Here is a 16,216-nt window from a genome sequence, read left to right as displayed (position 1 = left end):
GATATAAGTCACTTTGGATCACAGTGTCCAAATGCCTGGAATGAATGTAGAATTGTCAATGTTAAACTATTGGCACATTGTATTTACTGGTCATTTTTTATTTAAGAGTAGTTTTTATTTGGGCGTTTTATTTTTTACTATATCACAATTTTCCTCATCTCTGGCTTGAACACTTAACACTTTCTCCTTTAGTACTACCGGTAATAACAGCATTGTCTAGGCTAGACCTTCCCAACCAAAGTCCTAATGTAAACTTCAATTTACAACTTGACCAGTGGGGCACTATCATGCCAATAATGCTGTTTGGTCAATGAGCTTCCCTGCTGTTCCACCTTATTAGGAAATAATTTGCCACTTGCTAGCTACAGTATTTTCTCTACGATCTCTGCTCGCCAATCAGACTGTCTCTGCCTCACCCTCTGCATTGTTTTACTTGCCTTCCTTTTCTTTGTGTTTCAGAGGATCGACCACAAGTACCCCAAACTGGCCTTCACCCAGAAGGATCTCCAGGAGCGCTTTAGCCAACAGCTCAGCATAGAACAGGCCTGCACCATCACCATTGACTCAGTGGAGGCCCTTGTTAAGCCTGTCACCGAAGACATGGCCAAGATGGTAAACAATCGCATGCCTCTATAATATTGTTCCTCTGTCTCTCTTTTTTTTAAAGATATTCTTTTGGCTTATTTGGTTTATTGATACAGTAGGTTGAAAGTAGACTGACAGGAAATGGGGAGAGAGATCAGGGGGGAAGACACGTGGCAAAGGCTGTCGGGATCGGGAGTCGAACCCGTGGCACGCCGTCAGACTGGCTCAGCAGCCTCCTCTGTTTCTCTTTTTTAAATTTTGAAACATTGAGGCCAAGCAGGTTTCAGTGACGGGAACATTATATTCCCATTGTGCCTCCTCTCGCCAACTCTGTGGCATTTACAGTTCTAGCCTGGTTCCCCTGCTGATGCAGATAGGCTGTGGGAGACACTGGGCATGTTTTAGGGAGATGGCTCAAGTTCCCCCTGTGGCCAGGAAACATTTGCAGACAGCCCAGCCCGAATGATAATGCTTTGCAGAAGCCCTGGATAGAATTCAGAGTCACCTCTTCTAATCCCCAAGCCAAGCTGGAGATCTGCTCTCTATCAGACACACTGGGAGGTGGTGTCAAACCGAGAGACAGCCTTCACACAGAAAGGACACGTGCTTTCACACCCATGCCCCCCCCCCCCCCCCCCACACACACACACACACGTCACACACACACACACACACACACACACACACACACACACACACACACACACACACACACACACACACACACACACACACACCCCCTCACACACACACACACACACACACACACACACACACACACACACACACACACACACACACACACACACACTCCTACATACCTACATACCAATCCAGTGGCCTGAGATGCTGTGTGCAGACAGTGTCGTCTGTTGATTTGAGAATGAATCAGTCTGTGGCCTAGTTCTGCTCCTCCCAGATGGATCTTCTGGTCTCCCCGCCGTTATCTCCTGGTATCTGGGCCAAACAGGCCTGATGGCAACAACAAATACAATGCACAGGCACATAGTAGTGATTTGTGTACAAATGAAAAGTATGTGCACGTGTCCACTGTCTCAGTTTTGTGTCAGGACATTTACTGCACATAGGGACTCTTGTTCATTGTTTCAGTGCATGTGAAGCCAAGGTGAATGCCTACTGTATTTATGATAAAGTATACAATTGTATACTACTACTTTATTTGTTTTGCCTTTATCAGAGGGCAATATTGGCAGAGCAGCGGACTCAGTGGAGTAAGGAGCTCCTCCAGGCGCTGAGGGAGAGGAAGATGTTCCTATTCAACAACAACAACGCCAAGGACCGCAAGGTGGTCAATGTCTACCCCTACCTCTGTGTGCTGGACGACAGGGAATACGTTGACATCATGATACAGGTAATACTGTCCACCTGATACAGGTAATGATCTACACAGCAATGTAACTAGAGAGTAGTCTATAATGTACAATCGGGTATCTACAGATATCATGTAATTTATCATGTGATGATAGTTCTTTTAAGCCCAAACCACACCAATGGGTCGCGATACAACTCCTTGCAACCAAACGTTTATGTGTAGACGTTCCGTTCAATTCTGAGGTCTGGGCTTACGCACGTGACGTCATGAACGTCCGTCCACCTCCATGAAAGTGCTGCAATTCCACATTTCGCCAGTAGGTAGAGTCTACATCAAGCCCCCAGTAAGTCTACCCAACGTTGAAGATGCCACTACATGCGTCTACATTGTAGATGTAGACGCATGTAGTTGCAAGCAACCATTTAATTTAAATAATTGAATCACTTGTGTCCACATGCGCCGACGTGCAACAGGACATCACACCGCTGGGACGAACGCTAAAACCGCTTTGTTGAGTCTCGATCCATTCGTGTGGTTTGGGCTTTACACTAAGCATTTTTAGTTTATTTGGAATGTTTAATTTTTAAGTTGGTGTTTTTAAATGGTTACTGTAGTACTACTTAACACAACGGATGCGCCAGCATATTTCTAAATATAGGCGCTAGAGTGCCAGCAGATAGAGCAGATTTGACTCTGAATGGTCCCCCCTTCCGTTCCCCCCTAAAACCCCTAAAATCTTCCATACTTACCTCACGCTGGTCACGCTAACATTAATGTTCTGTTTTCATTTCTACCAGATGGACAATATGGTCCATCTGGTCAAAACCATGGAGAGTTCCCTAGATTAGGAGATACAAGCCATTCTTTCTGAGCCGTGAACAAGTGTTTTGTGTGCATGTGCAAAACAATGCCGTGCAGAAAGCAATTTTTTTTATTTTTTGTTTTATATCAATAAAAAAAGCCCTAAAGACGTGTATACACTTCCAATGCCAAAATTGTGTTAAATGTGTTACTTTACTAAATTGAGGTTATTCCTAAATGTATTGATTTATGTTCTTTTTCAATTATGACTTTGTATCTAGCCCTTGCACACAGAGACATTACATTAGTCAATCAGTTTTTAGCAGAAATCTAAATGGGTTCAATTAAAAAAAGAAAGAAAATGCACGTCATCGCAGGAACTCGTATGATCGAAATTTCGGAGTAGGGCCTTCACCTTTTGATATCTTGTCCTTTTCCAGAGTCTGGTCAAACTTCCTGCCAGCGGAGAGTCGCTGATGTTAATTGCCTCTGATCTGGGCAAACAGATCTACAACAAATACACTGTCCGACACAAGTACCACAATAAGTTGGTTGAGAAACTGGGCACCGTCTACAGTGATTACACAGGCTTGCTCGCTAAAGATACGAAGGTAGGCCTTTTTTAATGTTTTTTTTAACTTAAAAAAGCATGAACATGAACGCTCTTATCTCTTGTATCAGCTTCTCATCCTGTTCCTTGTCTCTCTCCCACTCTCTTGCATGCCACCTTGAATATATCTTAATAAAAAAGAAAGCGAGCATCTTCTTACCCATTATCTCTGTTGACAACTTTGTTGCTATTGACAGTTATACTCGTCCTACAAGTTAATTACACAGGGCGCTCATGACGAGTAGGCTCGTCTTAAGGCGTTTGATATCACTATAAGAAAACCTCACTGTATTTCATTTTATGGAATCGCTCCGGTTGCTACAGAGGCTTGCTAAGGCCTCACCAGCACTGCTTCTCTTTCTCCATAGCCATTAGCTTCTGTATTAGCTGCGGCCTTTTCACGCTCTTTTCTCTGAAACTACGGCGCTGTCCGTGGTTTTGAACAAATCGCAGATGTTCCGAGGTCATTTTTTGATTATCTGGTGATCGTGATTGGAACATTGGCGTATTGGCCTCATTTTAGCTTGCTAGCATTAACGCTAATACTTTACCATCCAAGATGGAACCCAAAACAGGACCCGCGTGTAAAAAATAGAACCACAAATCAGGATTTGGCAGTGTTTCGCCAAGTACCAAGTTGAAAATCCTTTCCTCTCTAGGTGCATGACGTCTTGCCCAGGGAGCATTGGTTACAGCTGGAGATGAAGCACAGTTCAGGTCCTACGCTCAGTGGGAATCTGACCCCGTGGCCGAACATCGTCACCTTGGAGTTGGGCATCTACCTGTTGGACCTGATGGTCAAGAACCTCAAGATCAAGGGCAACATTCTGAACCCAGGCCATGACAAGAAGCTCATACCCATCCTCTACCACATGTACACCTTCCGCAGCATTAAACAGGTAGGTACAGGGATGGGCTGTACTTGGTCTTAAGTCATTCTTTTTTCTTTGCATAACGCACCGGCATCGGAGTGCACTCGACTATTAGTTTGCATTGCATTCAGAACGCGCCCTTAATTAAGAACCTAAATGCAGCTGTGTGTGGCTCTCAGCGGTGTCCCACTACTGACTGGCTGAATTTGAACTGCACTGTGTCAGAGAAGTAACGGATAGAAGCGCGCAAACTTTATCCCCAAACTATATCCCCCCCACCCCCCCCCCCCACCTCCGTGCTGGAAATAAAACGTCCTGGTTTCCGAGGCTACATCCGTGCTGACGCAATGACTGTCATGTTTCTGGTTTAGTTTTACGCATGGAACGCATTAATCTCTCCGTCTCCGGTCAGTGCGGGTTGTTGTTTATTTGCATGGCACAGAAAATAAGTAACAAACTAACATGAGAACATTATCGAGTTGTTGGAGGAGGAGGAGGAGAAGGTTCACGTCGTGAACGTGGAAGGTAATGCCAGATTGTATTCTGTTGATGTTCCAAACTGCTGCTGGCTGCTGTAATGTTAATATATAGACCTATGTCTTCTATATTGTGTTCTGAAGGTCGGGCTGCTGTACTAATGCTATATTTTGTATTGTGTTCTCGGGCCGCTGCTGCTGCGCTTCTGCTGCGCTGTGTGCCAATTATGCCCCCTCTCCTGTTGTGTTCACTTTTCCGGTCTCTGTACTCAAACAGTGCAGGCCTGCCAAGGGGCACCCTGGGCAAGACCTAAGCTGAAAAGACTATCAGCGGAAGTTGCGGGATTTTAGCGGATGTGAAATCGTTGATGCTTTACAAATCAGTTTACATTCTCCGTGAATGAAACAAGTAGGTGATTGGTCGGGAAAATATCGTATCCGGGGGAAATACATTTGACGGCTGTTCCGGAGGATACAACCGCCGATAGCTTCTCTGCCTTAGGTTGTGACCAGGCTTCGCGCCGGATCAGTCTCTATCCTTTTAACACTCTATGGTGCAGGCACACACGCAAGTGTGCCTAAATTGTTTTCTGTATTTTGATAGTTGGGGTTGCAACCAATGTTCCTGCTCGATGCTGCTGCTTGGTGTGGTGTCCATTAAGAATAGTTAAAGTATTGTTAAATTAAAAGTTTAAGTATTCCAATCACAGGCGGCTGAAGGGAAAGGGGGGTTTCTCTAGATATTATATTCCCCCACGATTGAGGTTTGGTCCATCCCCGCTGTGTGCGCAATGGTCGTGTACCTGCTGCCTGCTCTCAGCAACCGCTCTGTTGTTGCGCTGAAACCGTGATCAACTGGCGGCCAGGCTGGTTAGCCTAATGCACACGTCTTTGATCAGATGCCCTCAGGGCTCGGGCTGTAAGAATTTACATGAAGTACAGGATGCAGCCATTTACAGACGGTCAAAATACAGTGGCCATTTATCCATATCCCGCAACGGGATGGGACATTTTTCATTTCCCATTCTGCAATGATGCCAATAGATATGGCATTCAGATCACGGTCACATAAGATATGAACTCCTTTGATATCCTTTGATATCCTAACAGGTACAGTATCTTGGGGTTTAACCCAGACTAAAAAACAAAAAATATTATTTTTGCAGAGATCTAAGTGGTGAAGAAAGTGGTCCAGTTTTAATAAGATCTTCAGGGAGATTGAAAAAGATACAAAATTAATCAGAATTGATCGAGGGCTGTGCTGTTCACAGACCATTATATTAGAACAATTGTTTTACTCTACTCTATGCAACACAGTCCATACTACTTTTGGGTTAAAAAAGTTAAAAAATCAAATTTTGAAGGCTTGGTGCAAGTGTCGAATCTTAACCAAGTGTGGAGGAATCTCAAAAGTCCTGCTATCGGGGGAAAATAATGTTGTCATAGATAACCTTCACTTGACGGGTCGGTCTGTCATTCAGCGCTACATTGCTGTCTTGTAAAGCCTTTCTTGCATAACTCGGCACTAGTCTCCTATCCATTCTTGTGTTCAAAAGTGCATTACTGTACAGAATAGCCATTTTCCTCCAATGTGAGAGCACATTGAGTAAGTAATAAATAGGTTCCAGCTTAATCCCTTTTCAGTCAATATCTTTAATCATTATCAAGTGCTACTAAACTAATTAGTTGCACCGGTGTAGCTGACATTTAGCAGGTTTTTTGTTTTCCTAACCACTCTGCCTCCGTGGCTGTAGGAGGAAAACAAGCTGAAGCATGTGTACTGTATGTATAAAAGTCGAGCACATTGATGGCCGAGCCGAGCGACATCATCACGGACAGCACTGCAGCAGACAGCATGACAGACAGGGAGGCGGTTCAAAATGCAGCCAACCGTGGCTCAGAAATGACAAAAAAATCACTGCAACAGTTATTATTGCAAAGAGTTCGGCCAAAACATGGCATGAGGAACAGTACATTTCCTGTCAGAGCATTTCCATTCTGAATCAAAACAATAAAGTACAATGCCTCTGCATTTATGACTTATAAAGCCATTTTCCTCCTATGTGTGAGAGCACATTGAGTAAGATGAATAGGTTCCAGGTTAATCCATTTTTAGTGCCCCTCCTTAATTGGCTGGCTGATTTAGTGCCTGAAGACCAGGCAAGGAGGAGACTACTGTTCAGCCCTGGGGAGGCTCTGTAGTCTATTCCTAGAGAGGGCCGGATCCACCATGTGGACTTAATGGGCTTTGACAGGAGAGCACACTTTATGAGTCAAAGTCCGCCTCTGAACTCTTTCTCGCCCTATAACTTGCTCTGTTGTTGCCCTCCATCTTCTTTCCACTCTCCTCCTCGTTCCCCTGCTGTGTGTCATTTGTGTGCAAGCGAGGTCAGCCCGTCAGGGGGTGTGTTCATCCTAATGATTTTACAGCCCAGCATGACAATATGACTCATACGAGCTATGTTGAAATGTTCTTTGAGGTTGATGGATGAGGGTAGAACATGATACGGAGGGCTCCTGATGTGACATAAGATTGTGGTTAAGGACCGTGAGACTTATAGGCAGTAGTAGTGTAAGACGTTTGTCTTTTCTGTGTCAGCCATAATTAAAGCTGCCATGGAACAGACATCTGTGCTTGTAAGCTCCTCTACTTACATCATCGTAACTACCCTGCAATCAGTCAGGAACTAAATCAGCCGTACGCCGCACACCCGGAGTCATGATTAACCTTTTTGCTGTCAAAGCAAAATACGGATGCCTCTTTCATTACTGTATAATTGTGTCATTCATCTTTATTTGAAGAGACATGCTCAGTATGCCTACTCACTCTCTGTCTCTCTTTCGCTAATCCGATTTCATGATTATTGTGGGGTTTCTTTTTTTCCCCCACCCACCAGATTGGCTTCATCAAGCCCCACCCCATCCTGGCCCAGATGCACCAGCGGGCCGAGGAGTCCACCTCGCTGACCTTTGACTCCTACGTAATGCCCATGCTGTGCCCTCCCCTGCCCTGGACCTCCTCCAAGTTGGGGGCTTACCTGTTGTCACCGACCAAGCTGATGCGATCCCTGGACGGGGCCATCCAGCACGAGTTGCTGTTGGAGAAGTGCGAGAACCTTCACGCCGTCCTCGACTCCATCAACCAGCTGGGCAACTGTGCCTGGAGGGTCAACAAGCCCCTGCTGGACATTATAATCTCCATATTCAACGACCGGGGCAACGAAAAGCTAGACATTGCTCCCCCACCGCCGGAGGCCCCCAAAATCCCGCACTACCGCTACAACGACACGACACACACCGCCGCCGAGAAGGCTCAGTTGAAGAGGGAGGCGATTTATGCCAGGAGAAAGTGCAGTCAGATGCACAGCTTGCGCATGGACGCCCTCTACAAACTCTCCATCGCCAACCACATGAGAGACAAGGTGTTCTGGTTCCCACACAGCATGGACTTCCGGGGACGCACCTACCCCTGTCCGCCCCACTTCAACCACCTGGGGAGCGACGTGACGCGGGCCCTCCTTGTGTTCGCTGAGGGTAAACCCCTGGGGCCGAAGGGCCTGGACTGGTTGAAGATCCACCTGGTCAATCTGACGGGGCTGAAGAAGAGGAGTTCCCTGCAGGGCAGGCTGGAGTACGCCAACTCTATTATTGACGACATACTGGACTCCGCTGACAACCCTCTCAATGTTAGTCTGCCTCTTTTAACCTGTCTTATCTATTGACAACGGTTATAGTTTGAACCATGATATCAATGATAAACATAGTACATCTGCCTGCCTTTGGTGGTGGTGGTGATGAAGTATTACTATTATTAGTGTGGTTGTTTATAGGCAAGCAGACTATTGTTAAATCGGTGAAAACGTTTAAATCGTTTAAAATGTTTAAATCATGCAATAACGCTCTATTCTCCCCTCTGATTGGCTAGCGATTCGGAACTCTTCCCAAGGCATTTGTGCGCTTTGCCCTCATCTAATTGGACACGGTGACATACCCAACTCAACACTTCTAATTGAACTACATTCCTATAGAGATAGGCAACCACAGTTACCACACTCGCAATTCCGCAGGATTGCATCTTTCTAGTTATTATTAGCCTGGTGATAATACCTTGACTTTATGAAACGGCACAATCATCTCTTACAGTGAGAGAGGACAGATTAGTATCCTAACATGAGCTCTTTGGCTAGGCTTTTCCCCTCTTCGCAGGAAAGTATGTCTCCTGCTGGTGTTTGTATGCAGGATAAGCATAATTTGTCTCATGCTGGCGTTTGTGTTTTTGTGCCAGGGTAAGAAGTGGTGGATGAATGCAGATGAGCCGTGGCAGGCCCTGGGCTGCTGCATGGAGATTACCAACGTTCTGAGATCCCCTGATCCAACACAGTTTATCTCCCACTTACCTGTCCACCAGGTACTGTATGTTATATATCTCCCACTTACCTGTCCACCAGGTACTGTATTTTATGTATCTCCCACTTACCTGCGGCGGAGGCTCAGGGGTAGAGTGCCTGGATGGTAACCGTAAGGTTGCCAGTTCGAACCCGGGCTCCCCCAGAGTTACTGTCGAAGTGTCCTTGAGCAAGACACTGAACCCCTAATTGCTCCCGATGTGCTAGTTGGTGCCTTGCATAGCCGATCCAAATATCTACCTACTAAAAACATTAATTTGAAAAAAAGACATGCTAGATAGCTAGAAGCTCTAATGTAAAGTACAAAAGCAATAACATTCCCAAATGACTATTTAACATTTTAAAATGTGCTTAACATACGTGTATTAGTGTTCGCACCTCTGGCCCGACTTCAACCTTATCAATAAATATTTTGAGATCAGTTTGTCTTTTTATTTCAGTTGGTAGGGCATTCCACAGGTGTATCCACCTGTGGATACACCTGGTCTCTGTTTTTTGTTTTCCTAACCACCATTTTGAAGACCTACTGCCTCTGTGGCTCTAGGAGGAAAACAAGCATGTGTATGCGTAAAAACCGTCCCAGTCGGGCACATTGAGAGCCGAGCGACATCATCACGGACAGCACTGCAGCAGACAGCATGACAGACAGGGAGGCAGTTCAAAATGCAGCCAACCGTGGCTGAACCCAGCTCAGCTTCACTTTGTAGTTTTGTAGCTTTTGCAGCAGCTACAAACGGCAGATGCATCATTGCATCTTCATATGTCGCTGGTTTCCATTGAAAATGAATGATAAATTGTATCTCTGCGTCTGCCCGTGTGAACGCAGCATTACCCCTCCATCTCATCATGCACTCTTTCCTTTAGGACGGTTCATGTAATGGTCTCCAGCACTATGCAGCACTGGGCAGAGACGTCATCGGTGCCACCTCGGTCAACCTCATGCCATGTGACTTGCCCCAGGACGTGTACAGTGGAGTCGCTCAACAGGTCAGTCCCCCTCCCCACACACACACACACACACACACACACACACACACACACACACACACACTATTGTCTGACATTATTGTCTGGCTTTCCTAATAATCACCTTTCCAATATTGTTGTCTGCCATTCCTAAGACTTGGAGTCGTTTTGGAGACTATATCTAATTGAAAGTTCTGGCAGAAAGTGTAAATTTGGTAAAATATCTAAATTTTTCCACAAGCTGCACACGGACGAAATTCTCTCCGGCGAGGGGCCCGGACTGAGTGCAGGACTGAACATATCAAACTTCCTTTAGGAAGCACAAATTTACGGTTGAAGCCTGTCAGTCCTTGAATTGTAAATCGCCATCTTTGTAGATCCGTTTGGGCCCAGCTGGCCATTGGCTGGCCCAGACAACGAGGCGGGACTTCCCCCCTTCTTCTTCGTTGGTTTTTATTTTGACTCGAACGAGTGGTGGATCCCGATCATAGACTGTAACGAAGCCACGCCCCTCAGAACATACAACAAAGTATTCATGACCTGGCCCGGACGAGTGTGCCTCAAAACGTTAATGTCAAGCCCTGCATGCACGCACACGCACACACACACACACACACACACACACACACACACACACACACACACATTGTGGGATTTCATGGTCTTGCCTTCCCCTGGCCTACATCCACTTCTCGTGTACTTCTGCTTTACTGCACATTTGAGCTGTGGTTGTTTTATATTTCATGCCATGTGGCATTGACTCATTCTTTAATATTCAAGACAACTCCTGGGATCCCCATGGTGGGATCTGGAATTGTTTTCCTGTCTTGCATCCGTGTGCGCTAAGGGGGGAGAGTTTAACCCATTCAGGACAGGAACCCAATTTGGTGTTTTAAGCATTATTTTAAACTTTAGCTATTGAAAGAAAAAGCAGATCTACAAGCTGACAAGCTTGTAGATCAGATTTTTTTTTTAATCTTGAAAATCTAGAGCAAATCTTTGAATATATATTCTTTCAGAGCAATTCTTTTTTTACTCAAATCTTTGCTTCTGGGGGGTCCCTGGAAAAACATATTTTCAGATGGGGGTCTGCGGCCAAATACAGATAATTCTGGGGGTCCTTGACATGAAAAAGGTTGAGCACAACTGACACAGAAACATAATATGAATACAAAATGAATATCAACATCTTTATACTGTCCAATAATTAGATACGGAGGGGGGTGAAATTATGACAGGCCGTCAAAATATGACCCCCCCCAGTCAAAAAACACTTTGTTTGAAATAGACACTCATGCTTTCTAAGGTGTGATTTGGGGCCCTACAGATGAATACAAAATCAATATCAACATCGTAATACTGTCCAACACTTAGATAGGGAGGGGGTGAATTCATGACAGGCAGTTACTGCCGTCAAAGAAAGATCCCCCCCAGTCTTTGAAATAGACTAGATAGGGAGGGGGTGAATAGTATGTAGGGCCATATATATACAGTATATGGGCTTTTCCCACACAGAATATTCAATGAAGGCACAGTGAAGTTTTACCACAGTCAGGTACACTGCGGGAAAAGCTTTACTTTGTTTGGATAAACTTAAAAAAAAGCCTTCATTAAAATTACAGCTGCCACAGCAGCCTGAAGAGGTTTATGACAGGCAGTTACTGCCGTCAAAATATGATCCCCCCCCAGTCAAAAAACACTTTGTGTTTGAAATATACACTCGTGCTTTCTAAGGTGTGATTTGGGGCCCTAAAGATGGATACAAAATAAGCTTAAAAAAAGCCTTCATTAAAATTACAGCTGCCGGCCCAGGCCGTGGCGTAACGGTCTGGGCACCTGACTGGTAATCCAGTCGCAGTGTGCCGCGGGTTCAACTCCCGAGCCCGACACGGCCTTTACTGCAGGTCATCCCCCCATCTCTCTCCCGTTTCCTGTCTGTCCCTTCAAAAATCAATAAAAGGTGTAAGCCGCAAAAAAATATCTTAAAAAAAAAAAATGTACAGCTGCCACAGAGGTCATTTATCTTTGCAGCTGAAAAAAATGTTCATTATCTGTGCGTGTTTTTTTTTATGTATACAATATTTAATATATACAATATATAATTAATTTTTTGGGAAAACAGCATAAAATGTCCACTTGAATCTGGCACATCTAAAGACTAAACAGAGCAGGTTCCAGAAGGGAACACATCCACAAGGACACGTCGGTTCCATCAAAGGCCGGCAAATCTGCTTCTGCTTTATTTTTAAACAGAAACAGCTTGAAGTTAATAGTGAATCTATTGATTTATTTTTCATTACCGGAGGGAAAGGCTGATGTGTGTGTGTGTGTGTGTGTGTGTGTGTGTGTGTGTGTGTGTGTGTGTGTGTGTGTGTGTGTGTGTGTGTGTGTGTGTGTGCGTGTGCGTGTGCGTCAGTCAGTCAGTCACACACGAGCGTGTGCGCGTGCTTTGGGGTGGGGGGAGGCTGGGGTGTGTGATTGTAGTTGGACTGAAATTCTCAGTGTCCTGGGGTTTTGTCTGAAATAAAGTGGTGTTTGTTGCATTCACCTACTGTATCTCACTGTCCTGTATTGGTACCTCAGGGGGTTGGAGCTGTTGTTCGCTAATAGATGATATCAGGCTTGCACAATAAGCAGCCTTTCTGTCCAGTTGAATTCAATATGGTGATAATTACTCTGGGGGACAAACCTATGCCCACTTAGCCTGCTGCCGCTAATAAGATAGGATTGTATAAGGGATGAGTATTGATCACTGCATTTTTTTATAGGAGCATTGCATCTCGAAATAACAACCAAAGGGGGCATTTTGAACTTTGAAGCAGTTTTACAACATTTTGTATACTATGTATGTAGTGCGTGTGTTGAGAGTTTGATGCGTGTCGGTCGGTCAAAATCTACAACGCATCTACAACACGATCTCCAAGCTCACAACACGGCGCAGACGCAAACTAGTTTTATGCCCCGGGGTGGGCGGGACTTTTGCCCTATAGTTTTAGACCGCGACGGAGGGGCGCCGTCTCAAGCGAACTTGAGCCACGAGAGACGCCACCAAGGAAGCTAAAGCAAGCGAGTTGCCGCGTCGAACATTGAGAAGTTCGTGTGAGCCGACTCAGCCCCCTCAAAGTTGCGACCCGATACTAGGCACAGAATAGTAAATACTCGTCCCCCGTTACAATGAACACAGCAGATCGCTCCCTACGCCACTGACGGCCCGTCTCACCCAATCACAAGCCACGGCGCTAATTCTAGCCCCTCCCACCCCGGGGCAGAAAACGGGGTCGCGCCACAGATGCGTTGTGAGCTTGTACATCTGCTATTCTCAATAGCCGGGCTACAAATCAGGCATTACGACTCCATCAAGGCCTGCCAAAATTGATTTTAGTCAACTAAAACTAGACTAAAAGTAAAACATTTCAGATAACTAGTAAAAATATAACTAAAACTAAATGTAATTCTTTTAATTCAAAAGACTATGACTACATCAAAATGAACACATTTGCCCTCTGTGTGGTTTGGTTTGTAGCACTTGCCGTATCACTTGCCCTAGCCTCGACGACCTTACAGGCGTATGCAAAGGCTCAACTTATGTAATTTAGATTGTGTAGACATACTAGACATAGCACTCTATAGTTTATACCTAGTTTCTTTATATAGATATTCCACTGTTAGACGGATGTTAGGTTCTTAGCTTCCTTGTGATTCTTAATGGCTATTTTTATGTATTGTGTGTATTACCATGTGCTGTTCTTGCTTACTATAAATCGCTCTGGAATAAGAGCGTCTACCAAATACCTAAATTGTAGATGTGGTTTTGGCGATGTGGTCAGGTGGAGGAGTTCAGAGCGCGGGACGCAGAGCAGGGGGTGAAGATCGCCCAGGTGCTGGAGGGCTTCATCAGCAGGAAGGTGGTGAAGCAGACGGTGATGACGGTGGTGTACGGGGTCACGCGCTACGGGGGGAGACTTCAGATCGAGAAGAGACTGCAGGAGATAGACGACTTCCCCAAGGTTGGTACGGTAGCAGTGGTGGAAAAAGTACTCGGTTGTTTTTACTTAAGTAAAAGTATCAATACTGCAATAATGTAGAACTACTCCGTTACAAGTAAAAGTCCGGAACACTTGAGTGAAAGTACAAAAGTATCGGCATCAAAATCTATCTATAAATGCACCAAGTCTCTGTGTGCACATATGTGTGTACAGTACATACGTCTGTAATCCACGTAACTCGAGAACCGTTTGCCCCACCGACTTACAATTCGACACACGCGTTCCACACCCCCACAGGGAGTGCAGCGCCCAGTGTCGAGGCCGGCGGATAGCCGGTTAACCGTCGTACATGACCAGAACAGAAGCCTCTGCCCGGGCTCTGGACCTGATCACCCCTATATCTCTATATATGGAGCCGGCCTGTTCCTGACATCACAATGATTGTTCTGACATCTGCATAGACTCCATATTTGCACATGCCTGACAAAAAACTCCAGATATGGGCATTAAAGGACAACTTTAGTTTTTTTTCAACCAAGGTTCATGTTTTAGGTTATTATTAGAGAAAGTAAAAGATGAGTGTTATTTTTTTTTCATTTGCTGCTTTATTTCGTTTCAGGGATTTTAGCTGTTTTTGACAGGGGGGGCAGGGGCATTCGAGCATGGGGCTAAATATGTATTTCTTTACAAAATATTATGGCGATTTATTATTTTATTATTTACTATAGTCCTACTAGACCCCAAGAAATCACATCTGGCCACAAAAGATCACGAGATCTACTGAATGTGTCAAACTGCATATTGAGCCTATATGACACACAGGGGTCGATTTAGGACTTCTATTTTACTTACTTCTATATTACTAATCTAATTACAGTATTATGATCTGGGGGCGTGTAGTATGTCATATTGCAATTTTGGGCATGTTAAGAAGCGCTTTTGACACCCCGCGGAGTGCGCAAAACGGCCTTGAATTAGTCATGGGTGTGTTTAAGGCGTGTTTGAGACGTACCCAATCAACATGTCCGTACTATTCTCTTTACCAGTCAGCTGATGTCACATACGGAATGCGCACTTTGGGGATCGTGGTATGACATTTCTTCAGGCTGGCACCATAGAAGACATGACATGCCTTTGTCACATTTGGGTTAATTATTCCTATTGCACTGCATGCTGTCACCTTTATGCCTCAAAAGAACAGACCCATCTTTCAGATCGGAATGGAATTGCGAGTAGATAGCAGCATATTGGCAAATTGGCAATTAATTAATTAATTCGATAACGATAGAACCATGTACCATACAGCGAATGAAAGCAAGATTCCTAAGGAATATGGAGATTTTTACATTTAATAAAACGGTTGAGAAATGAGAGAACCATGAGTGTTTATAGGCTAATATCAACGTTTTTTTATGAAAGACCAAACGGGCTGTGAACTTGAAGAGCTCAATCACCATCCCGACACGGAAGAAATATAGCCTAGTGCATGCATGTATATGCACTGTTGCACTTGCACACAGTAGCCTACACACGCTCTTTATTTGTTTCTATTGAAAAACACCAGTAAAATAACGTTTATTATATTTTATTTCATTCAAGTCACGACGAAGGAATGAGTTGAATGCGTGCTGCGTAATGCTGTGGCCCCAATGGTATGGTCTTCGCTGAGTTCGCTCGTAGCATTTTATTGAAGGAGACTTGAATCGGGTGTGATACAGCATATGAAAGCACATTTCCCACGGATTATGGAGATGTTTTTATTTATTTTTAAGGTTGAGAAATGAAAGAATTATGGCCGTTTCTAATCTCAACTTTTTTTTTTTAAAGACGCAAAACTGCCATGTCTCATAGAAACAAGTAATTAGGTCTATAAAAATAAGCGCATATAACAGGGGTCTGTAACCTATTTTAAATGAAGTGCCATGTTTTTATTTTCTAAATAGTGAGTCTGCCATATCCAGATTAATTTGAATGACACCACATTAAAATAAAAAAACATATTTTGATTGTCCACAAATATAAAGTTCTTCCTTCTTTTTAAATATGTTCTTGCACATTGTTATAATGATCATTATATATCCCCCTGCAGTCAGAGTTCATAGTTTTAATGAATGAATGTGATGCATTGTGAGCTGGTATAGATCTGCTATTTTCAAAAGTAATCTTTTTATTTAATTTTTG

At 44.3% G+C, this 16,216-nt stretch overlaps 1 protein-coding gene across 1 annotated transcript in view; it reads left to right on the top strand.

Moving 5' to 3' along the window:
- The window catches only part of polrmt (polymerase (RNA) mitochondrial (DNA directed)), a 69,028-nt gene that overhangs the window by 14,613 nt on the left and 38,199 nt on the right, over nucleotides 1-16,216 (top strand). Inside the window, exons 6-13 of the mRNA XM_083767667.1 lie at nucleotides 460-612; nucleotides 1,784-1,957; nucleotides 3,160-3,330; nucleotides 3,989-4,228; nucleotides 7,575-8,363; nucleotides 8,963-9,085; nucleotides 9,948-10,070; nucleotides 13,877-14,056. Of these exons, the coding sequence (XP_083623793.1) occupies nucleotides 460-612; nucleotides 1,784-1,957; nucleotides 3,160-3,330; nucleotides 3,989-4,228; nucleotides 7,575-8,363; nucleotides 8,963-9,085; nucleotides 9,948-10,070; nucleotides 13,877-14,056 (1,953 nt within the window). The remainder of the gene's footprint in view (nucleotides 1-459; nucleotides 613-1,783; nucleotides 1,958-3,159; nucleotides 3,331-3,988; nucleotides 4,229-7,574; nucleotides 8,364-8,962; nucleotides 9,086-9,947; nucleotides 10,071-13,876; nucleotides 14,057-16,216) is intronic.

Source organism: Protomyctophum parallelum (genome assembly GCF_964188405.1).
Source record: "Protomyctophum parallelum genome assembly, chromosome: 6".
Taxonomy (NCBI): Eukaryota; Metazoa; Chordata; class Actinopteri; order Myctophiformes; family Myctophidae; genus Protomyctophum; species Protomyctophum parallelum.
This window is presented reverse-complemented; position numbering and strand designations above follow the sequence as displayed.